The 25,835-nt window shown below is 37.0% G+C and overlaps 2 protein-coding genes across 4 annotated transcripts in view; one reads left to right on the plus strand and one right to left on the minus strand.

Moving 5' to 3' along the window:
- Window positions 1-25,835, minus strand: part of LSAMP (limbic system associated membrane protein) — a 671,549-nt gene that overhangs the window by 620,112 nt on the left and 25,602 nt on the right. The window lies entirely within an intron of this gene.
- LOC125097640 (elongation factor 1-alpha 1-like) lies at window positions 24,086-25,676 on the plus strand. The gene has a single exon (XM_047725469.1). It carries the CDS (start codon window positions 24,138-24,140, stop codon window positions 25,524-25,526), a length of 1,389 nt encoding a protein of 462 aa, XP_047581425.1. The 5' UTR covers window positions 24,086-24,137; the 3' UTR covers window positions 25,527-25,676.

The following is a 25,835-nucleotide window of genomic DNA, read 5'->3' on the forward strand; positions in this document are numbered from 1 at the left end:
AAGTTATACAGGTGAAGGAAGTCATGCTTTCACTATTATTATTATAAAGATAATGATGATAATGACTATGATGACAGCCACACTGTATCTCTATAGATCATAAAAGAACTACTCCAATTTAATTGAATAAAATACACTTTTTTCCCTCTCATCAGCTGACCTCAGACAGATGACAAGATTCCAAGTATGAAACAAACTTGTCTTTGTTGGATTAAATATCAAAAGCCATGCTTAAAGTAAAAGGAGGAATATTGGTCATTCTTTTTCCTAGAAATTTTCTTCTTCTTGTCTTGTATACAGTATTCAAACATATGGCAAATCTATTTCTCTCCCTTTAAATGTCTCATCCTCTAGTATCCAAGGTTGGTGTAATAATGCAACTCAGGACTTTAGATATAACATTGTACAATAACAAAGACTTATTATTGTGAAATAGCAATTAAAACAGATCCAGATAGGGACGCCTGGGTGGCTCAGTTGGTTAAGCAGCTGCCTTCGGCTCAGGTCATGATCCCAGCGTCCTGGGATCGAGTCCCACATTGGGCTCCTTGCTCGTCGGGGAGCCTGCTTCTCCCTCTGCCTCTGCCTACCACTCTGTCTGCCTGTGCTCATGCGCTCTCTCTCTCTCTCGAACAAATAAATAAATAAAATCTTTAAAAAAAAAAAACAGATCCAGATAATTTTATTCAGAGCTAGGAGTTTTTATTTAAATTTGTACTATCAATGAGAGAGTTAGTAGGAAAAAAATGGATTTTCTTCCTAGAGGTAGGTAGCTCAAAAAGACTCAAAGAACAAGCACAGGCAAGTGGTGCTGACTACAAAATTTCTGTCAATGGGAGGCCAGAGTAAGGTCCCACTCTTAACAACAGGACTGTCTGGGTTGCAGTTTGGGGGTGTCTTATACCCTATTATATTACATTATCAAAATTGCAGGAATTGCAGATGCTATGCCATTACCTTCTACACAGACAGGCTATTAAATTATCCGTATGGGGAAGATAAGCCATTTACTTATCGTCCTGATATGGAAAGATGATAGGTGGGGACTGTCTGGGAGACAGACAGTGGTCGGGACTTCTCTGTCTAGATTGCAAAGTGCCACTCTTTGAGATGTCTTATCTGACTGACACACTGATAGTAACAAACACATCAGCAGTATGAAAGGAGGTGTTACATCTTGACTTTAAATGGACAACTAAAGAACATGTAAAACAAGTCTACTAAATGAGCATTTTTTTGTGATCAACAAGAGTGCAAAGTATAAGAGGAAAATTTTTAATGAGTCTCAAATATTTAGATCTATAAGGTACATAAGAAGTAGCATTGATTAATCTTTTCCAACCCCCTCGGGTGAAGATTCTAAATCCACAGATATTGAAACCTATATAAGATCATGAAGTCAGTTAATAACTGAGAAGGGATAGAATCCATCCTTCTGGTCTGTCAAGAGGAATATACGTGAATCAAAGTGTGGAGACCAGAAAAAACTACATAAAGTTGGATAAACTAGAAATAACACAAATTAAAATTTATAATTAGTGTCCTAGTCTAGAAAATTATCTGGACCCTTGGGCAAAAACTTAGTGAGACTTCTAGATTTTTCCTACATTCACTTTGCTGTAAGTCCAAATACGATTATCCCAGGGCAGTTAAATTTTTATCTCTTTTTATACTTTCTTTTAGTTCTGGCCAAAATCCAGAAATACACAGCTACCAAAAAAATGAAAGGTCAACAAAGGACATGGTATCCAAAATTCTTTCCTTCTTGGAATAATAATTTACTTAAAGTTTAGGGGATTTTGGAGATGTACTGTATGAATGAAGGTATAGAGGCCACGAATATCAATGATGGATAAATTAACATACAAAGAGATGTATGCAAACATTCAACTTTTTCTGTGCCTTGGAACTCACACTATACACCCAGATTAAAGTAAGTCATATAAAGTACAGCCTAGAATGAATAAGGGGCATCGAAGACTTTCTAGGTTTAAATTCTTGGAGGCATGGCTTTCTTTCAGGACAAATTATATAATTATGAATCCTTTTTAGTTATTTCCTTCTTTATTATGCCTCACTAACCTCTCCTATTACTCTGCTGGCATACATTTACATCCTACCTTTCCTATTTTTATTGATATTTAAATCAACTTATTCCACTTTATCTTCCCATTTCTCTGCATCTTCTTCCCATTCTTTGATTAGGAGTTGGGTAGAAAATGCCCACTATTGCAAAAGAGATGAAAAATGGGAAACTTAAAAAGCATTAATTTTTATTTTCTAAAGTCCTATCTCCTCCTGTTTCCTTCTACTCTGCACCCTGACAATAAATAATAAAAACTAAAATATGTGATCATTGTTTGACAGATATCAGGTAGGGAAAAAAAAAAAGGAAAACGGAGATTGAGACTAATGATTAACAAATAGTGCAGTAGAATATATAAGCGTAAAGAAAAGCAAGATGAAGGTAATAAAGAGTTAAAAAGGGGAAAGACAGTTACAAGAAATTATGGGGGGGAAAAGGATATACAGAAAGAAAAAGACAAGTGATGGCTCTTTTTAGTAATTCTTAAGCCACCTGTCTTTGATTCTCAAAGCATCTGCTCTAAGAGTACAAAAAAAAAAAATTAACTTTCTGCCTTAACTAATTGACTTTTTTATTTAAATTTCAAGTTCTTTAAAAAGACAGATAAAAAAAAAATAGCCAAGCATATCTGTCTGCAAAGGGAACACACAGTACCTTCCATCAGTTCATCATCCATTCATGTATCCCTCTACCTATTCATCTTCCATCTAACTTGTCTACACCGGTGCATTATTTATGTATGTGTCTTTCCAACCATGCATCCATCAAACACCTATGTGAAGCAGATACAGAGGGGAGACTATTTTGAATGAAGCAGAAATAGCTTTGCGATTTGATGCAGAAATATGAAGGTAATTAAAATTAAAGTCAATTTAAAAGACCTTAGTCTACAACAATTAATGACCCTTTGTTGAATCTCAATATTGAATACTGTAAATCTTAAATAATAATCATTCTCAATGGTAGCAAGCCTTTGAGGAATCCCTATGCTACTTATAGGTTTTGTTTTGTTTTCCCAGGAGGGATACGACAAGTTTATATTCTCTATATTCAGGCTTTTGCAACAGATGCTTACGTTATAACAAAGGTGTAACTATAGCCTAAGGATTTGAGGAAAGCAAATGGTGACTTGTGAAGGCAAGTCGGGGTGGTTCAGTCTTATGCTATTGTTACTTATTGTTCATGTAGTACTCTTATTACTGTGGTACATGATTTGCATGCTTGATTTGCCCTGTCATATAATTTGATGAATTTGTATGCTAGGATCTATAAATTGAGTATGACAGGAGCAATCCAGAGGCCAGTTCCTACTAAGCCCAGCTTCCCAGGTGGCCACGGATGGTATTCATTCTTAACTCCAGATACAACTATCATTCAACAGGGAAACCCATTTGAGTGACACTCTCCTAAACCATAAACTTCTAGGAACACAATTAGACTGTAAATGAGTCTTTTTTTAAGAGGAAATGTTTTATGTAGTATTAAAACATACTGTTATATGAGCCATGGTAGATAAGATAAATATCAGAGCCTGATGTAAGTTTATTGAGGAGTAATTTTTGAGGTAACTATTACACAGACTTCTTGTCATAAACTAATTAGAGACAAAATGTGCACTCTGAGAAACATATTCTTGGAAGAAATTTTAAAGAAAAACACCAAGTAATATTCATGTTTTCCTTCTTTACACATATCTGTGTCATTTAAATTTTACATAATGAGGGGCGCCTGGGTGGCTCAGCGGGTTAAAGCCTTTGCCTTCGGCTCAGGTCATGATCCCAGGGTCCTGGGATCAAGCCCCACATCAGGCTTTCTGCTCAGCAGGGAGCCTGCTTCCCTTCCTCTCTCTGCCTGCCTCTCTGCCTACCTATGATCTCTGTCTGTCAAATAAATAAATAAAATCTTAAAAAAAAATAAAAAATTAAAAAAAATGAATTTTACATAATGAGCGTATACTGTTTATCACTGAAAACTTTTTATTTATATAAAAAGTTACACTTGTAAAATGGTAAACAATAATGCAAGTCAATTAATGGATGGATGGGACATCAATACTATGAGTTTGTTCTAAAAATGTAGAATGATTTTTTTCCTTTGGAGAAATTCACTAAACTATAAGTTTATTTAACATAGACAACCCTGCAGTGTGTAACTTCTAAAAATGAAATATGAATAGGGAAGGATATTTAGCATCATTTTTTTTTAATATTTTATATTGAAAAAAAGCTGTGGCATTGAGTTTTTCTCCCTATGAATTCAACCACACCTGAATGACTAATACAGGCTTTACATGAATGTTCAACATACTGAGAAGCTTCCTATCTTGACTACGGGCATTGCAAAAAATAGGCATAGCAAAAATAGGCATGTAATCCTCACAGCCATCGTGCATGATATATATTATTTTCCCCTAGTTTATTTGTCTCAGAGAAGTTAGAGAGATTGTACAACATCTCACAGCTAGTTAAGTGGCTGAGTCAATCTGACCCCAAAGTCAACGTCCATCACACCAGGAGCATAACTGTGTAAAAGCATAACACGGGCAGTTTGAAAATAAGTTAGCTTACTGATTCTCAGATATGTAATGCCTATAGAAGCATAAATCCTTTTTTGCTTTAGTTGTAAATAGAGTCTTTTTCACAGAAAATTCCTCCTTAAGTGTGTGGCCCAGTGACTACCCAGATAGAGCACAGTCAGGAGACATATATTCTAGTCCCTGGACTGGAACTGAGTCAATTCCCATTTCAGAAATGGGAAAAATAAAAGTATTTTGCTATTCTTCTACATTGGTTTCTCCATCTGCACACCAGAGATCATATGTGGCTCCTAGTTCCCTTGGAGATGTGTTGGGAGCTCTAATGAGTTATCATGTGTAAAGCACTTCAGGTTTCTTGGATGAGAGATGCTTTTAAGCACAAAGCTTTACGTTATCATTGACATTGTTATGAGACACAGTAAAAGCTTAACCACCAGCTGTTTGTTTAAGCATTTTCCCTCTGGATCCTTCAGGCACAATGTAAGACAGGTATGCACAAAGCATAGTTTTCAGGCCAAATTTGGTGTAAAGGCCCTTTACAGCAACCTTGGACATCTTCCCCTTAACTGATGAGCAATATCTCAGGGAAATGAAACAACTCATTATGTAGTCTTTTTGTTTGTTTGTTTGTTTATTGGTTTAAATCAGCACCAGGAAGCTGCTTTGCATGCTGGGGTCTGTAGCTTTCATTCATCATGCGTCCTTTTAAAGATAAAACTTAAAGACATCTGCTCCAATTTATACCAATGGGAAACTGCCCTGGTAACCTAGAAAAGTAAAGGCAACAAGTAGAATCAGCCCTCTCCATTCTACCCTTTAGACACAGCACTAATTAAGACTGGAAGGGTGAGCAGTAGATCCATTGTTATGCTGATGCCAGCTCTGAAACACTTTCCCTGCCATCATTTAATTACTCCATATTAATATATAAATACAAGGAGACAACCAAAGATGAGGTAGGTAGAGAAAAAGCTGAGTTTATTTAGTTAATTATTAATTACTTGGAATTTTCACAATGGGACATTAACATCTTGGCCTTTTAAATGGTAATAAATAGCAGACATATGTCTAATTAAGGAGCTATAAACACTTTGGAGGAGCTGAATGGAAGAAGAAACACACTTATTTACAGACCTATTCTGAATAAAAGAGAAAGTTATTGGGGTGTTAAAAGCCAGCTCTCCTGATCTGCTGCTCAGATCCCCAGCTCTCTCTGCCTTCTCTGCCAGGGCATTTGTCATGGAGGCAGTGCCATGGGAAGAGGACTCATGGATTTTTTAAATGGTGTCTTTCAAGAATAGTCTCTGAGCAGACCTCAGGTGAATCTCAATTTCCAATCTTTCTGAGTTTTCATTATTAGGATACAATTTTCATCACATTGAGACAATTTCTTCTTCTTCTTCTTCTAAATCTCCATATAACACCAAAATCATAACTCTAAGTAATAGGATTCTTTGCCCTCTTCATAGACCATGATATTGAATGGAAAGAACAGATGTTTTCTTCTAAATAAGACCCTTGCTTCTTGGTCCCCACCAACAGAGGCTAGCTTAAATATTGAATTACTAAGAGGAGATTTTAAGAAGGAGTTTCACACAAAGACTTCCAGTGTCTTGTTATTCCAGTGGACTCTGGCAAAGCTGAAGGACACTGCAGAGCTGGAGAATTAGTGTTAAAGGAAGCTCCTTGAACCTTCTTCCATCACCTGCTGGAATTCACCTCTGAAACTGTTGGTGTGTAAAATCTTTGCAATTAGTCTCTCTGATATTGGCACAAAATTAGTCTCTCTGATATTGGCACAAACTTCCTTTGCTTTCTTCTATTTCTCGCTTCTGTTTTTAAGACACTCTCCTTAACTGTTTTTCATACCAAAACTTAGAGCAAAATTCACATTGCAGAGAAATAAAATGGGATCAGACAAGTGCACAACACAAGTTGTCGTTTGGCCCATTTGTGGAATTCGGTGCCCAATTCCCTGTTTACATCAGCTCTCCTCTCTTTACTTTCTTTCTTTCTTTTTTTTTTTTTAAGATTTTATTTATTTATTTATTAGAGAGAGAGAGAACAAGTCTGCATGCATAAGCACAAGGATGCACAAGTTGCAGAGCCAGAAGGAGATCAGGAGACTCCTGGCTGAGCAGGGAGCCAGATGTGGGGCTCTATCCCAGGACTCTGGGATCATGACCTGAGCTGAAGGCAGACGCTTAACCAACTGAGTCACCCAAGCACCCCCTCTCTTTACATTCTATCCTCCAAGGCTGGTCACCCTGCTGGGGGAGTTGGAGTTTTCTTAAGGCTTTTCTTCCCTAATCTAACCCGTACTTCTAAAGTGTGAGCAGCAAATGTTTTATAATGACTTTCTCAATTTATCACCTTCCTTCTAGCAGTGGTTCTCCCTCCCCTATAGCAGCTTTATCCTGCTAGCCCATAGGTTTTACTGAAACTGTTATTACCATGAAATCTGCTACCCTGGAACTATTCCTTCAGAGAGACTTGGTTGGACACAGCTGGAAGTGCCAATTGTTCATGTATGATTATATTGCCCAACAATCAGAATGGAGATGAAATCATGAAACAAACAAGGAAACAACATGGTACAATATACTAAGTTAAAAAGATCCACTCTCTAGGAAAAGTTCCAGAGGATTCTCTTGACTCTGCCTGCCTAGAACTCCCTTAGGATATGCGATCCTAATATTGCAGTTTCCCACATTAAGGGCATTGCAAATACTTACTTTACTAATGTCTTTTTCCACAACTCTGGCAAATCACTTGAACACTTGTCCTCCTTTATAGGGAATGTTTTGAGAAACCAAGGACCTGTTTCAATAAGAAACAAGATTCTAACAATTTTTTAAATATTTATTTATTTATTTATTTATTTGAGAGAGAGAGAAAGAAAGAGAGAAAGCACTCCAGTGGGGGAGGGAGGGGCAGAGGGAGAGAATTTTCAAGCAGGTTTCTCCCTCAGCACAGAGCTTGACATGGGCTCAATCTCACTACCCATCAGATCACGACCTGAACTGAAACCAAAAGGTGGACACTTAACTGAGCCACCCCAATGCCCCAAGAAACAGGTTTTCAATGAGAACCTAACCTACCACCAAGCAAGACTTAAACAAGCACTGACAGTTCCTAGTTTAGCAGCATCTTTAGAAAATCACTAATTACACAATTTTGGCTTGGATCAAAAGAGGCAGTCATATCATTAAGCATCTAAGGGATAACTAATGTCCATATTTTTAAGATAGAGAATTTTATCATCTAACTTTATTATTGTCCAGTTTTATTGAGATATAACATACAGCATTAGTATTTAACATTGTTATGAGTTGGTAACTTTCTAAACATTACAGAAAATGAAATAAACCTAAGAATCAGGGAGAAATGAAAGAGTCTTTTTTTATTCTCAACATAAAGACACAAACCTGGGAATAAATTTGAAGTGCAAGCACTAATAAAGTGTTGGTGAAGAAGAAGAAAGTCATTCCTTGACGTTGATACTAATATTTTTGTAATGAACCAGGTAGGAAAAGTAAAAGTAGCTGAGTCCTCAGCAGCTGTTCCAACACTGGACTGTAGCAATGACTCTCAAAATGTGGTTGCCTGGATCAGCCCCTTTAGCTTTACCGAGAAGTTATGAGAAAACCAAATTATCGGGTTCCACCCCGAGTTACCGAATCAGAAACACTGATGGTGGGGCACCTGGGCGGTTCAGTCAGTTAAATATCTGCTTTTGGCTCAGGTCATAATCCTAAGGTCCTGAGATTAAGACCTGCGTCTGGCTCCCTGCTCAGTGGGGAGCCTGATTCTCCCTCCTCCTCTGCCAGCTACTCTCCCTGCTTGTGCTCTCTGACAAATAAATAAATAAAATCTTAAAAAAGAAAAGAAAAGAAAAGAAACACTGGTGGTGTGGCCCAGTAACCTGTGTTTTAATACATCCTCAGATGATTATGATGCAGGCTAAAGTTTAAGAGTACTGGTCTACAGTAGGTTTCAGTGACCCTAACATTATCCCATTATAACAACTATTTAGTAAGAAAACTACAAATGATTTCAAATTAATTGTGCTTTTTGGAGAAAAAGCATTCTTTTGGTGGCATGCATGCGTGTGTGTGTGTGTGTGTGTGTGTGTTATAACATATATAAAACATCATGCAATATGAGAGATAAATATAATCATATTTCTACATTTATTTACAATCAATCAGTTCTTCTAAAAATTTAACAACTTACTTAGAAATCCTGAAAAATTATTTTAATGTTTAATAAAAGATCATTTAAAAAAAACAAAGAAACATCTCCTTACTTACTGAGCACCTACTTTATGTTAGGTACTATCCTAGTCTTTACAGATATTCTAAGTAATCATTAAAATATTTATACAAGATATTCAAATGCTCTACAAATAGATTCAAATGCATGTGTTTACGTGCCCTCTTACTTGCTTGAAGGAGAGAAGTTTAAGCTAATTGTTTCTAGATTAGATATTCATTGAACCAAATAATTCAGTCACCATTAACAAGGCTACTAGACTCTAAACTGGATAATCACTGATATCCTGCATTTTCTCCTCCTCTGCTTCCCATATCCATTTGACAAGTAAGAGAGAGGCTACTCTGCAATGAAGACTCTCAGTACAAATGATCCTCAGAAAAAGTTTCAACATCAATTGCGGTTTGAGGCTATCCTTGGTAAGTAAGCACTGAAAAATTCAAGAGGATGCCCAGTGAAAGAGGCAAAGGCCTCCATAGCAAACTCGTGGCTCCAGTCTGCACAGGCTGATTGATGAAAACTGTAACTTGCTTAATCGCAAGGGAAAAAAAATTAAAAAGAGAAGTGAAATAGACATAAGAAACAGATTTTGGAAAATAGTCTTTTTTGTCCCTTTATACAACATGCTTGTCAGTAATATTTACACAATTCTAAGAGGTGAAAAAGAAAGCAGTTAGGGAAGGGGGTGGGGTAAAAAAAAAAAGATCCAAAAAAGAATGCACATTATTCTTTTTAAAAAGAAATTTCTTCATTTTTTAACATAATCATCTGAAAAAAAAGTATTCCCTTTGTTTGAGTTACATATATTGTGAAATGATTACAATAGGTTCAGCCAACATTCATCCGTAGATACAGTAAAAAGAAAACAAATTCTTTTGATGAAAACTCGTAAGATTTCCTCTCTTAATGGTTTTCCTATATATCACACCAGAGTGTTAGCTAGAGTCACTATGTTGTATATTACATTCCTAGTACTTATTTATCTTATAACTGGAAGATTATACCTGTTGACCACCTACCTCTAATACCCCTCTCCTAACACTTCACTCTTATTACCCCAGCCTGATTTTTCAATGAGTTTATTTTTGCCTTTTTGTTTTTGAGATTCTACATGTAACATGTAGATCATGTAGTATGTATCTTTCTGACTTATTTCACTTCACACAATGCTTTAAGATGTATCCATGTCACAAATAGCAGGATTTCTTCCTTTTTTAAAATTTTTTTTTAAAGATTTTATTTATTTATTTGACAGAGAGAGATCACAGGCAGGCAGAGAGGCAGGCAGGCAGAGAGGAGGAAGCAGGCTCCCTGCTGAGCAGAGAGCCTGATGCGGGGCTCGATCCCAGGACCCTGAGATCATGACCTGAGCTGAAGGCAGCGGCTTAACCCACTGAGCCACCCAGGCGCCCCTTTTTTAAAAATTTTTAAGACTGAATGATATACCACAATTTCTTTATTCATGTATCCACTGATGGACACTTAGGTCATTTCCATGTCTTGACTATTATAAATAGATGCTGATATGAAGATAGGGGTGCAGATATCTTCTTGAGTTGCAGATATCTTTTGAATTATCTTTTCATTTCCTTTGGATATATTCCCAGAGATAGAATTGCTGGATCACATATACTGTTAATTTTTGAAGGCCCTCCATACTGTTTTCCATAATGGTTGTGCCAATAAATTATTAAAAAATTCCACAGTGCACAAGGTTCCCTTTTCTCCACAGTAATGACAAAATCTGTCTTTTTGATGATGACCATTTTCTAACAGACATGAAGTGTTATCTCATTGTGGTTTTAATTTACATTTCCTTAATGACTAGTGTAGTTGAGCATCTTTTCATGTTCCTGCTGGTCTTTCATATATCTTCCTTGGAAAATTTCTATTCAGGTCTTCTGTCCATTCTTCAATTGGGTTATTTGTTTTGTTTTTGTTTGTTTGTTTGCTGTTGAGTTATATGATTTCTTTATATATTTTGGATATTAACCCCTTATTAGATATATGGTTTGCAAATGTTTTCCTATTCTGTAAGTTGTGTTTTCACCTCATTGATGTTTTTTTTTCTGCTGTGCAGAAACTTTTCAGTTGGATATAGTCCCATTTATTCACTTTTTATTTTATTACTTGTTCTTTAGGTGTCATATACAAAAAATGATTACCAAGGCCTGTGTCAAGGAGCTTTATTCCTATGTTTTCTTTTTAGATATTTCATAATTTCAGATCTTACATGTAAGTCTTTAATTAATTTCAAGTTATTTTTTGTGGGTGATGTAACATATGGGTGGAGTTTCATTCTTTTACATATAAATATTCAATTATCCTAGCATCATTTATTGAAAAGACTGTCTTTTCTCCATTGAATATTTTTGGTTCCCCTGACACATATTAGTTGATTATATGTGCTTAGGTTTATTTCTGGCCTCCTGATTCTGTTCTGTTGATCTGTTTGTTTTTATGTCAGCACTATACTGTCCTGATGACTGTAGCTTTATAACCTAGCTTGAAATCAGAAAATATGAGGCCCCCCTGCTATTTCTCCTTTCTCAGGATTTTTTTTTTTTTTGGCTATTTAAGGTTTTTTGTGGTTCCATACAAAACTTAGAAATGTTTTTTCTACTTCTGCAAAATAAATAAATAAATAAATAAATGAATAGACAATGCCATTGGGATTTTGATTGGCATTGCACTGAATCTATGGATGACTTTTGCTAGTACTGACCTTTCAACAATATTAGTTCTTCCAATCCATGAACACAGAATACCTTTCCATTTATTTAAGTCTTCTTCAATAAATTTCATTAATATCATGTAGTTTCCAGAGTAGAAATCTTTCACTTCCTTAGTTACTTTTATTCCTAAGTTGTTGTTTTTTTTCATGCTATTGTGCATGGGAAAGATTTCTTTCTTTTTCAAAAAATTTGTTGCGAGTATATAGAAACACTACTGATTTTTGTATGTTAATTTTGTACCCTATAAATTTACTAAATTCAGTAATTAGATCTTAGTTTTTTACTTGAGTCTCTAGGATTTTCTACATATGAAATAATGACATCTGTAAAGATAAACAATTTTACTTCTTTCTTTAGAGTTCCTGATACCTTTTATATCTTTTCCTTATTTGATTGCTCTAGCTGGGACTTCTAGTACTATTTTGAATAGGAGTGGAACAGGCAGTCTTTCTTGTCTTGTTCCTGATATTAATGAAGGCTTTCAATCTTTCAACATTGAGTATGATGTTAGCTGTCGAGTTAAAATATGTGGGCTTTATTATGTTGAGATATGTTCCTTTCATTCATAATTTGTTAAAAATTTTTATCATGAATGCATTTTGAATTTTGTTGAATGCTTTCTGTGTGCCTATTGAAATGATCATATAATTCTTTTCTTTCATTCTTTTAATGTGATGTATCACACTAAGTGATTTGCATATTTGTTGAACCATCTTGCATCCCAGGGCTAAATCCCATTTGATCATGGTGTAAGACCTTTTATTGCATTGCTGAATTTAGTCTGCTAGTTCTTTATTGTAAATTTTTGCATCTATAGTCATCAGGGATCTTGACCTACAGTTTTCTCTTCTAGTAGTTTCCTTTTCTGGTTTTGGTATCAGATTACTGCTGGCGCTGTCAAATGAATTTGGGAGTGTTCCCTTCTGTTAGATCTTTTGGAAGTACTTAAGGATTGGTGTTAATTCTTTATATGTTTGGTAAAATTCACCAGTGCAGCCATCTGTTCCTGGGCTTTACTTCCATGGCAGATTTTTGATTACTGACTCAATCTCCTTACTAGTAACTGATCTATTCAGATTTTCTATTTCTTCCTGATTCAGTCTTGGTAAGCCATATATTTGTAAGAACTTTTGCTGTTTTTTTCAGGTTGTCCAGTTTGTTGGTATAGAGTTGTTCATGGTAACCTCGAATGATCTTTTGAATTTCTGTGATATCCATTGGAGTGATTCTTTTCCCATTTATAATTTTGTTGATTTGGGTACTTTCCCTTTATCCTTGATTAGTATAGCTAAGGGTTTGTCAATTTTGTTCATCTTTCCATAGAATCGTTTCTCAGTTTGGTTAATCTTTTCTATTGCTTTTCTGTTCTTCTTGTCATTTATTTCTACTCTAATCTCTATTATTTTCTTTCTTCTGCTAACTCTGGGCTCAGTTTGTTCTTTTTCTAGTTTCTTAAGGCATAGATTTAAGTTGTTTATTTGGGATCTTTCTTGCTTCTTAATGTAGGTGTTTATTGCTATGAACTTCCCACTTAGAACTACTTTTGCTGCATCTCATAAGTTCTGGTATTTGTTCTCCGTTATCATTTGTCTAAAGAAACATTTTCTATTTCTCCTTTCATTTCTTCTTTGATTCACTGATTGTTCAAGAAAGTGTTTTTAATTTCCATGTGTTCATCAATTTTTCAATTTTCCTCCTGTTATTAATTTCTACTTTAATGCTGAAGTGGTCAGAGAAGACAATGTATGTAATTTTGATCTCCTTGACTTTACTAAGACTTTTCTGTGGCCTAACATATGATTTTTCCTAAAAAAAATTCCCATTGCACTTGAGAAGAATCTATATTCTGCTGTTGTTGGAGAGTATCTTCTGTTTATGTCTGTTTGGTCCATAGGTCTACAGTGTTGTTCAAATGGGCTGTTTCCTTATTTATTCTGGGCCTAGATGATCTATCTATTGTTGAGGTACTTTAAAACCCAATTATTATTGTATTATTGTTTCCTTCTCTTTTTAACTCTATTAATTTTTGTTTTATATATTTAGGTACTTCAATGTTGGGTGCATATTTAAAATTATTATATCTTTTTGATTTATTGACCCCTTTAGCATTATATGATGACCTTCTCTGTCCCTTTTTTTTTTTTTAACCATTTTTAAAGTCTGTTTTGCCTGATATAACTACCCCTGCATTTATTTGGTTACTGTTTGCTTGAGATGTCTTTTTCCATCTCCTCACTCTCATTCTGTGTGTGTCTTTAAGGCTAAAGTGAGTCTATTGTGGGCAGCATATTTCTGGATTTAGGTTTGTTTGTTTGTTTTAATCCATTCAGTCATTCTTTGTCTTTTATTATAGAATTTAATCCATTTACATTTAAAATAATTATTGATAAGTAAAGGCTTACTATTGCCATTTTGTTATTTTCTTTTTGTACTATAGCTCCCCTGTCTGGAGTTTCTTATCCTATTGTCTTTTGCTGTGATTTGATGTCTTTTGGTATTGGTATCTCTGACTTCTTTACCATATTCTTTTGTGTAATTACTATAAGATTTTTCTTTGTGGTTACTATGAAGCTAATATAAGATATTTTAAATTTGAAAGATGATAAGGTAATTTCAATAGAATTTATAAATTTTACACTTTTACTTCTCCTCACATTTATTTCCATTACAATGTACATTTTTTATATTAACTAATAATAGATCATTAGTTATGATTGTTTTTGCTACATTCATTTTTTTAACTTTCAAATTAGAGTTGTAAATGAGTTATGTACCACCATTACTGTATTGCAAAACTATGACCATATATTTACCAATGTCAATGACATTTATATTATCTTTTTATTTTTGTGATTTAATTAGCATTCTTTTACTCCTACTCAAAACAAAACAAAACAAAAACTCCCTCTATCATTTCTTGTAAGGTAGGTCTGATGGTAATGAACTCCCTCAGTTTTTATTTGTGCAGGAAAGTCGTTATACCTTTCATTGTTTCTGAACGACAGCTTCATTGGGTATGTTACTGGTTGACATGTATTTTCTTTCAATATTTTGAATATGTCATTTCATTCTCTTCTGGCCTAAAAAGTCTTTGTTGAAAAATCTGCCCAGAGTTTATGGAGGTTCCCTTGTGTGTAACTTCTTTGTTTTCTTTTGCTGCTCTTAAAATTCTTTGTCTTTGTCTTTTGATTTTTGATATTGAATTTTCATAATTTAATTATAATGTATCTCTCTGTAGCCCTATTTTGGTTTAACCTATTTGGGTTAACCTATTTGGGTTTCTTTGGGTTTATGGATCTGGATATTCATTTCTCTTCTAGGTTCAGAATATTATCTTCCATTATTGTTTTACATACTCTGTCCCTTTCTGCTTCGCTTTTCCTTCTGAAATTCTCATAATGTGAATACAGTTTCTTTTCATTATGTCCTATAATTCCCATAGGCTTTCTTCATTCTTTTTTTTTTTTTTTTTTTCTTTTTGCTCCTCTGACTGGGTAATTCCTAGTGTCCTATCCTCCAGGTCATTGATTCTTTCTTCTGCATTGAGTAATTGGGCTCTTCTTCCAGACTTGACAGGTTTGTTTTAGCAGAGACAATTCTACACCAAACATCTTAGTTTGGGTTTCTGGGTGTGTCTGCTGGCCATGTCCTTGGGCAGGTATGATCTATTTTTGGGTGAGGCAATTGTTCAAGCTCTGAAGAGAGAAACGGGTGGATGTGCCACTGCCTGAGAACAGTTGAAAAGGATGCTGGTTTACTTCTCTACCCAAGTGAGGCTATAGTATTGGCTCCACCATTACCTGGATTCTCCAGTCAGACTTACTAAATGGTAGGGACTGGGTACTATATTCAGTAGTAGGTGAGGCTGGCAGGGCATCAGGATGGGGCCCAGAGCCCATACATTTCATTGTTTGGGGACCCAAATCAGACGAGAGTGTATGCTGAATTCCCCGGTCAGGTGAGGCCATTGGTTTTGCTCTCCAGATTGCGGAAGCCACAGGTTATGTTTTCTGTCCAAGTGCCACTGTACACAGGGCTGTTGAATGGGTGAGGCAGCTTCGCATGTGCTCTGGTTAGGTTCCCTGGTCCAACAGGTTGAAAGTTGTATTCAACAATTAGTGGTGCTATCAATTGGATTCCCTACTCAGATGCATTGAGAGAAGCAGCTTTAAAGTCAGTAAAGCTCTTTGTTTGTTGTGCTAACTCAAGCTGACCCTCAACCAAAGTGCCCTAATTGAACAGGACCATTGGGTTTGTTCTGTAAACTATCAGCTCCGCCTGCCTGTCTCTCAGCTTAAGAACTGGTGAACCACACAGCTTCTAAAAATTCTCTATAGCCCTTCTGGCCAGGTGGGGCCAGAAAATACTCTACACAGTGGGCAGGGTTGCCTCAGCTCCCTTGCCTGGGAAGAAGTGAGAGGGCCCACTTCAGGCTAATCCCAGTTCCCTGAACAGGCTCTCTGGCTGGTAGGCCAGGATTCTCGATCCTGGCTATGATTTAATCCTCCCTGCCTGTGTGTAACACAGTAAATCTCCATACCCTGTACTGGCTTTGCTATTAATGGAGGATAGTTGGAAGAAAGGCAGGCTGGGGCAAGGTGCCCCCAACCAAAGAGGAAACTACCCTTAAAAGGAAAAAGACCCTATGCTGTTATTTTATACCATCCTAGAAGGAGACCTTCACCCTTTCCCAGGTGAATAACTACCTGATAGGTAGATAAGCACATGGACAAAGATCTGATTGGGTGACAGGTGGAGGGGCAATCAGACTAAAACAACACACTAACATTCTCATAAAAACCCCTAGACTTTGAAACTCTAATGGCAACCCTCTTGAGTCCTCCCTCTACAAGAGCTTTGTACTATTATTCAATAAACTTTGCTTTGCTGCCCACCACTTTTCTTCTGTTCTAAATCTTCGTTGTTTGAAGCTGTGTGACCAAGAACTGTGGGTACTAAAGGAAAAGAAATCCTGGAACACTGTGGTTGTGATAATCTCTGTATGTCTACCTCTTGGTTCAATTGCCACTGGCCACATTGCTTCAAGGAATTTTCCCTAGCCCTGCAGGTCCAATGGGGTGAGAAGACACTCTCAACTATGGTTGAGGTTGTGGTTCAGTTCCTTGCTAGGGCAAGGGCAAAAAGGTTCAAAAAGGGCCCATAAAATCAGGTAGAGCTGCGCCCCATTGAGTTCTCTGGTCAAAATAAGACCTTTCCTTGGTTCCATAGATGAACAAAGCTGCTGATGGGGATTAACACTTAGGCACTGCTGAACTTGATTTGCCAAGATCTGTGTGCTAGTTGTTGCAAGTCCTCCCCCTTCTTCATCCCAGTCAGATTCCCAGTGGTTGAGACCCACAGATTCCATTGTAATCCCTATGGTATGAAGTCATATTAGTGGCTCCTACAAAATGACCCACCATGCTGGGGGGGTTGCTGGCTATGCCTTCTGGATTCTCTTTTCCCAATGGAAGAACCAGCAGCTAGGAGAAGACCTCTTTGCATGGTGCTATGCTGGTGTGGGGAAAGGGCAATGCAGACAACATGTAGCCTCTTCTCTTATTCTTCTAATGCATTCTGTCTTGGTCTCTGTGGTGCTGGTGGGAAGAAGGGTGCTTCAGCCTCACTCTTCAGCCTCACACTTGTTCTAGGATTCTCTTAAGGTATCACATTCCTTAAATAGTTGTTAATTCCTCTTACGACTAGAAGTAAAGTCACTAACAACCTATATGCCTGTCTTGGTGATATTACTCCCCAGCTTCATTTTAAAGTGGCCTTGCATGCTGCCAGATCATACTAATTTTCATTTTGGGGAATTTATATTTTTGGAGGGTGAATTTTAGAGCTGATCTAGAGACTATTATCACTGTTCAATGGGCACTGTGGAAGCAGAAATGACAGAAGTATTCACTACAGAAAAAAAGGCACTAGAATCTTTATTTTTCCCTAAAATATCCCCCATTCCTTTAGTAGCAGGTACTAAAAATGCTCTATCCTACAATACAGTGGATTTCAATAATACATTCATCCTCTATGGTATACCGCACAATTTTTTCAGCATATCACAATGCTGACTGCCTTGTGCCTTCAGTATAGTTAATTCATTCATTTACTCATTCATTCATCTGACACGTATGCCTGACCTAAACAAACCTACATCGCAACAGTTTAGAGCAAACAGAGCAATCATCCAACCTTGGGTCCTTCTCATCTCAGTGGGAATTAGATTTCAGCGAAAAAACACCTAATTCATAAGAGAGCCTAAGTAGACTCTTTGTGTGCCTTGAGGAGTCTGAGAGGAATCACACTACTTTTGTTGGATTCTATCTTTACTGGCTCACAGAACTTCAATGAGTTCCTTGAGTTCTACTCTGTGGTCTGCTGCAATCACCATGCTCAACTCTTTGCATACACACTGCCATTTAATTTCCACAAAAATCTAGCAGTGATCAAGTTTTCACAGTTCATAAAGAACAATTTTTAACCCTTGCTTTGTCTTTTTCTGACCAAACTTTAGTCAAGCTTCTGTCTTTCTTACAGTCCCCTGAACTCTGCTTACCACCAAGCTTGAGAAAATTCACAAGAAAGTGAATTGTGCCCCCTTATTAGTTTCTCCTCGGAATCAACCGACCACAAAGAAATACTTCCCTACCATACCCCAATGGTCTTTTCCCCTTGTTTGTCTAACTTCCCCTCCAAAGATTCTGCTTATCTCTGCTTACCTCTCCTTTACCCTATCAAATAACACTTTTTTTTTTTTCTGTTTGATTTTTGAGAAACTTGAAGAATTCTGACATCACGGTGCTCTCCGTATTGTGATCATTTTGCTTTGCAATTAAAGTCTCTCCTAAGGCTAGATTTATATTGATTTGACAGTTGTTATTATTAATATATATATAATATATATTATACTGAGGTAATAAATTATAGGAATAAGGGTTTATAGAAAGATGTGTCTAAAAATAGTTACTTGACAAAATAAAGACAAATGTTTCCTACTTCACAATATTGCTGAAGATGGGCTATAGGTACAAAAGCCCAACCTGATAAAGGTCAGAGGACCAAGTTAAATCTGCTACAATAAATATAGATAGGTCAATGAGCTTCAGACCAAGAAACAGGTTCCTTGGTACTTTTCAATATGCACAACAGAATGATTAGGGTAGGGGATTATTTCCTGGAACTGTGGAAGGATGAGTTACCCAGATTGTCTTCATTTTCTTCTCTTGGAGAGAGAGCTGACATGCCCTCAAATTATATGTATAGATGATTACTGCAGACTAGAATGATGCAGGCATTTGAAACTTCCCACAGGTAAAGTGTAAACTCAAAGCATCATAATAAATAATAATAATGACTTACCCTTCATGTGCATTGTAATGCCGCTGATCAAATTAACATAGGCCCTTGCAGAGAATGCAAATGAAAGCTCTGTAATGTGTCAACAGGGCTTCGGGCAAAGGATGGAGCCAGAAGCAGCCAGAATGGGAAAGACAGGTGGTCTAATGGGGGATGGGAATGAAAGGAACAGGGTTGGGGCAAATGTATTCTGTAAATTTTATAAATTTTAAAGTAAAATGTTTGTTCCAATTCAAACACTTTCCTTAAAGTGATGACATTCACAAAGCCTTCACTGTATATTCTTATAATTCTAAGCATAGAAATCATACATAAATTCAAAGAAGTGGAGTTATCATTCACATGGGTTTTATTTCCACAGATTAAAACATTACTTTATTCTATAAAACCAAGGTAGAGTGGGAAATGGTTCTGGGCCATTTGCCTTCAGTCAGCATTATTGAAATGAATGATTCACTAATTGAGCACTTCTTTATGACAGCAACTGTGCCAGTGCTGGGACAACAAAGCTGGACAGGACAAGTCTCAAGGAATTCGTACTCTTACTTTTTCTATTTATTGTGTCTACTTATAGCATTTTCTACTCCAAGCCCAAACATATTCTTAGCTCATCTCCTTCTCAAGATCCATCCTGGGCTACTCTCATGACTTTCTCCATTTTCAAGCCACCTAACTCCTCACTCTCTAAACCATGCAGAACGCCCCCCCTAGTAGGTGCCAACATGTGTTTTATACCAGGTCTGGAAAAGAGGCATTTTTTTAAACTTATAGTTGTATTGACATGTAACTGCTAAATAAGGGGTTTTAAGGGAGCACCAGAATTAGAGCTGGAGGAACTAAACACTAGTTCACAAGTTTGAGATCCTCCATTCGGAATAAGAATGAGGTATAGAGGCAAAATGGGGATAAGAAAACAATGAAGTTAAATGATTGTATCAAGGTAGGTGGTGGTAAATCTGCTGCAGTTTTCAAGGTGGAATACATGCTTACTTTGAGACTGCTATTTAGGGGGCTGGTCTACAGCTGACACACTACCTAAAATACACCATGTTCTTTCTGCACATGCTTACTTCTCCTTACCCTTTTGGTGAATACCTAGGCACCTTTTAAGACCCAGGACAAATCTGCTCTCTTACATGAAGTCTCCCTCAATTTTTTTCTTGTTCCCAGAGCACATGGTGCTCTGTTATGGGCTTCTTACATTGCTGTCTTATGACTTATCTGCTTCCTGGCTCCTCTGCTAAGTTGACAGCATGTCCATGATGACACAGAATTCTTTTTTTTTTTTTTTTGGTCCTCTTTGTATTCTCAGTATTTAGAGAGTATCTTAATAATACATATTGTTGAACAGAATCAAAGAAGGAGATTAGAAAAAAGGAAGAAAAGACAGGCAGAAAAGAAAGGCAATGGCAGGGAGGGAAAGGGCAAAGGAAGGGAAGGATAAGGCAAGAACAGAAATGAGAGAATGAATAAATCTCTTTTTTTTCCTCTCTCACATTTGGAAGTAGGCTCATAATTATTTTCTTTTCTACTTTCACTTTTACTCTTATTTTACTCTTATTTGTTCTAATCTCCTACTTTTTTTCCACCACAAAAATATGCATCTCTCAATTCTTAAAGTTCAAGAGGCAACAACTTTTTCTCTTTCTTTCTTCTTCTTCTTCTTTTTTTTTTTTTTTTTTTTTTTTTTTTTTTTTTTTTGGCTCAAGTGAAAACTCAAAGGAGAGAGATCTTTATTCATTTATTGTGAGCACCATTAAGCCCAGAATTTGGCCTTCCACTACAATGGATTTCAAAATAGGTAGGCATGCTAGGGTTTAATTTCCTCCTCCTCAAAAGGAAGGGATTCTGTTGCACTCTTAACAGGGTTGTTTCTCTGAGCCAGCCCCAGCCACGTGAAAACCCATTTGGGATGGGGCCAAGGGGCTGTGCTGTCCATGCTGGAGGATGGCTATACTGGAGTGAGAGCAGAGATTAATCAATCCAAGACAATATCTGTCAGGATATTGAGTTTGGCTCTTGTTATCAGCTGCCTGCACTTCAGGGGCTGTGTAATATTCAATTTGATTATCTCTCACCTGCAAAGAGTAAGCTTCTCTCTTTGCTTAAAAATCACTGGGACTAGCTGAAGAGGAATCGATCTGTGGAGAAAATGCTGACAGGAAAACAAATCAGAAATAGGACAAGGGGATGAGAAAGCAAGGGAAAGAGAGTTTGGCTTATGTCCTGGTCTTTCTGGTTTTGTTTTTTTGTAAGGGGTGTGTGTGTGTGTGTGTGTGTGTGTGTGTGTGTGTGTGTGTGTTGTTTAATCAACTGGCTTAGTTTCCTGTTGCTTTAAGGGAATGAGACACTGTTTTATTTGTCAGTCCTGATTATGATAAATGATAACAAGAGGTCAACACAACTCTTTTGTATTTCTTTGAGATTCCATTAGTTAAAAAGAAAAAAAATGAAAGGAGGAAGGAAGGAAGGGAAGGAAGGAAAGAAAAAGAGGGAAAAAAAGTTTTGCTTGTTGTCTCTAAGTACCAGGACCCAAGTCCTGTGGACCTCATGGATTTCCTATTGGAGAGGTCACAGCAAGGGTCCATGGCACTTCTGTACATTGCAGAGGGAAAAAATTGTCCCCTAGAAAGACAGAAGTGACAGGGTTGAGTCTAATCACAGTTACTTTAATAACCTAAACTCCCTTGATATATCACTGATGCAATCTTTAAAAGTTGTATCAGCTTTAGGGCATTTGTTTCATTAATATGCATTTATTCTTTTTCGCCCCTTCTCACTGGTACCTGGACTTTCACATGGTCGTTTTCCATGTGACAACCACAGTAGATGAATTTTTATGCCATTTATGTTTATTTTAAACTACTACTCTTTTTTTTCCCACTATTCTGTAAAACTTCACAATCCAATCTTCAGCACTGATGTTACTCATGAGATTTAGTCATTTATCTTAATTGGCTAGAGAAAAGTTTCAGATATTTTAATGCCATCTCAAAAATCAGCAGATCTAAAAACTCAATTCATCATTTTTCCTCACCAAAAATTCTCCCTTTCCTTAATTTTTTATTATTTGCAAGCTTAGAACTTCAGTGACATCTTTGACTCCTCACTCATCCTTGACATATAAGTCCACAAATGCTTGTTGATCATTTTTTCAATATATTTCTTCATATCTTTTACTTTTTTCAGTTCCTTCTCAACACTGTAGCTTATCTCTTCAACATCAAACACATGATATTGCAGTAAGCTTTCTAGATGATGCTCCTGTTTCTAGTTTTCCCTCACCTTCAGGCTATCTCATAGGCCAGACTATAGCAATGTGAGTTACCAAATCATGTCTCCTTGCCTGAAAAATAATACATAAATTAAAACAAAAACAAAAACAAAAAATAAGTTCACTCTCCTAAACCTGGTTTTTAAGGTTACTTATAACTGACCCATTCTACATTTCCAGATATATCTACTTCGATTCTCTTTGCAATCTTCGTATTTTCCCAGTAAAGATTGACTATTTTCCTAAAATAACCTTGAACTTCCCCAGTTGTACCTCAATTGCTCATGCTCACGTGCATACTATGCTTCAACCATACCAACCCACTCTCGTGTCTCTGAATTCTCCATACACCTTTAAGTGTCTCTACCTTTGCGCATGTTATTTTCTCATCTGGAAACATATGCTCTTCTTCCATCTAACCGTTATGGATTAATTCTTACTTGAATGTTAAATATTCAATATTGACGTCATCTTTCTTTCTCTCCCACTCTGTGTAGATGACTCATACATATTCTCCAAAAGCATCCAATGCTTTCTTTTTCTCTAGGATCATACCTGATAATGAATGAATGGATGTATGAATAAACAAATGAAACTATACTGTCTGGAGTTGCCTACTTTTCTATTCTTCCCACATCAGTTCGAACTTAATCTTAACATCCTTTAAGGATCTTCATTTCCCAATATCTTCAAAGCTTTCCTTGACCATGCCCATTGTGAGTGATTTCTCTCTTTTTAAATTCCCTGAATTCTTATTCAACAAATCATTTAGTGCTTGTATTTGGGATTTATAGTAATTAGATCATCTCCTTTGTTTCTGGAAAGTTTGGCGAGTAGGTTAACAAGATTTTAAGTAATACTGGTTTTAGAATAATTTCAACTTGTTTCCTAGAAAATTGGTGTGCTGGAGTTTAAGTCAAGACAATGGTCTTAGAAAAAAAAAAACAGAAGAGGAGTAAAGTGGGGCAAGATGGGGCAAAATTTAGAGTGTGAGGACAAGCAAGATTTCAAAGACAATTATTTCGGGATAGAAGAGTTATCTTTAAACAATGCAAAACAGGCATCAACAGGAGCAAGGCAGATTGGTAGAAACAGAAGTGTGTAAATTAACAGGGTGTAGACAAACAACATAAAGCCAAAAATAGACAATGTGGACCAGGAAAGGTAGGGTAACTTGATTATTGTTTAACATAGCGATGGATATAATACTTGGTATTTTTCTACCTGTACTGGCCACTTAGGAACTTATAGCCAACATTCTGGATACACAACTAAACAACCAGTCATATATTTATCATAGTGTCTTCATTAAAATGACTTTCATAGTCAGCTTCTTTTGACATAAAAATTCCAACTGCTTCATTTTGCTCTTTAAGACACTGCTCTTTAAAAGACATCAAAAACTTTTGAAAGCAAAAAAAAAAAAAAAAAAAGTAGGTACTTAACATAAGGACTACTTCTTGTATATTTTTTAGAAAACTAGGCAGTAACAGAAAGGGAATACTATACTGTTCAAGCATCCTATGGCAATGACTGATCTACGGACAAAATCTGCTTCATGGGCCACTATTCTCTTCTGAAATAGAGTAATTTAAAAAATATATATTGGCAAAGTTGCCAAATCAAATCTATAAGGATAGGATAGTCTTTTTAGCAAATGATTCTGAACCAATTGGATATGCAGATTGAAAAAAAGTGAATTTAGAATCTACCTCACACCATACACAGAAAGGAATGAAAATGAACCAGAGACCCAAGCGTAAGAGCTAAAGCTATAAAAATTTTAGAAAAAATATTTAGATCAGCTTTTTCGCAACGGGTTTGCCGCCAGAACACAGGTGTCCTGAAAACCACCGCTCAACCTAAGCCAGAATGGGGAAGGAAAAGACTCATATCAACATTGTTGTCATCGGACACGTAGATTCGGGCAAGTCTACCACTACTGGTCATCTGATCTACAAATGTGGTGGGATCGACAAAAGAACTATCGAAAAATTCGAGAAGGAGGCTGCTGAGATGGGAAAAGGCTCCTTCAAGTATGCCTGGGTCTTGGATAAACTGAAAGCTGAACGTGAACGTGGTATCACCATTGATATCTCCCTGTGGAAATTCGAGACCAGCAAGTATTACGTGACCATCATCGATGCTCCAGGACACAGAAACTTTATCAAAAACATGATTACAGGCACATCTCAGGCTGATTGTGCTGTCCTGATTGTTGCTGCTGGTGTTGGTGAATTTGAAGCCGGTATCTCCAAGAATGGGCAGACCCGTGAGCATGCCCTTCTGGCTTACACACTGGGTGTAAAACAACTAATTGTTGGTGTTAACAAAATGGATTCCACTGAGCCACCCTACAGCCAGAAGAGATACGAGGAAATCGTTAAGGAAGTCAGCACCTACATTAAGAAAATTGGCTACAACCCCGACACAGTAGCATTTGTGCCAATTTCTGGTTGGAATGGTGACAACATGCTGGAGCCAAGTGCTAACATGCCTTGGTTCAAGGGATGGAAAGTCACCCGTAAAGATGGGAATGCCAGTGGAACCACACTGCTTGAAGCTCTGGATTGCATTCTGCCACCAACTCGTCCAACTGACAAGCTCTTGCGTCTGCCTCTCCAGGACGTCTACAAAATTGGTGGTATTGGCACTGTCCCTGTGGGCCGAGTGGAGACTGGTGTTCTTAAACCTGGCATGGTGGTCACCTTTGCTCCAGTCAATGTTACAACTGAAGTCAAGTCTGTTGAAATGCACCATGAAGCTTTGAGTGAGGCTCTTCCTGGGGACAATGTGGGCTTCAATGTCAAGAACATATCTGTCAAAGATGTTCGTCGTGGCAATGTGGCTGGTGACAGCAAAAATGACCCACCAATGGAAGCAGCTGGCTTCACAGCTCAGGTGATTATCCTGAACCATCCAGGCCAAATTAGTGCTGGATATGCACCTGTGCTGGATTGTCACACAGCTCACATGGCTTGCAAGTTTGCTGAGCTGAAGGAGAAGATAGATCGTCGTTCTGGAAAAAAGCTGGAAGATGGTCCCAAGTTCTTGAAATCTGGTGACGCTGCCATTGTTGATATTGTTCCTGGCAAGCCTATGTGTGTTGAGAGCTTCTCTGACTATCCTCCTCTGGGCCGTTTTGCTGTTCGTGACATGAGACAGACGGTTGCTGTGGGTGTCATCAAAGCAGTAGACAAGAAGGCAGCTGGAGCTGGCAAGGTCACCAAGTCTGCCCAGAAAGCTCAGAAGGCTAAATGAATATTATCCCCAATACCTGCCACCCCAGTCTTAATCAGTGGTGGAAGAACGGTCTCAGAACTGTTTGTGTCAATTGGCCATTTAAGTTTAATAGTAAAAGACTGGTTAATGATAACAATGCATCGTAAAACCTTCAGAAGGAAAGGAGAATGTTTTGTGGACCATTTGTTTTTTTGTGTGTGTGTGGCAGTTTTAAGTTATTAGTTTTTAAAATCAGTACTTTTTAATGGAAACAACTTGACCAAAAATCTGTCACAGAATTTTGAGACCCATTAAAACAAAAGTTTAATGAGAAAAAAAAAAAAAATT

The sequence above is a fragment of the Lutra lutra genome, chromosome 1, assembly GCF_902655055.1.
Source record: "Lutra lutra chromosome 1, mLutLut1.2, whole genome shotgun sequence".
Classification (NCBI taxonomy): domain Eukaryota; kingdom Metazoa; phylum Chordata; class Mammalia; order Carnivora; family Mustelidae; genus Lutra; species Lutra lutra.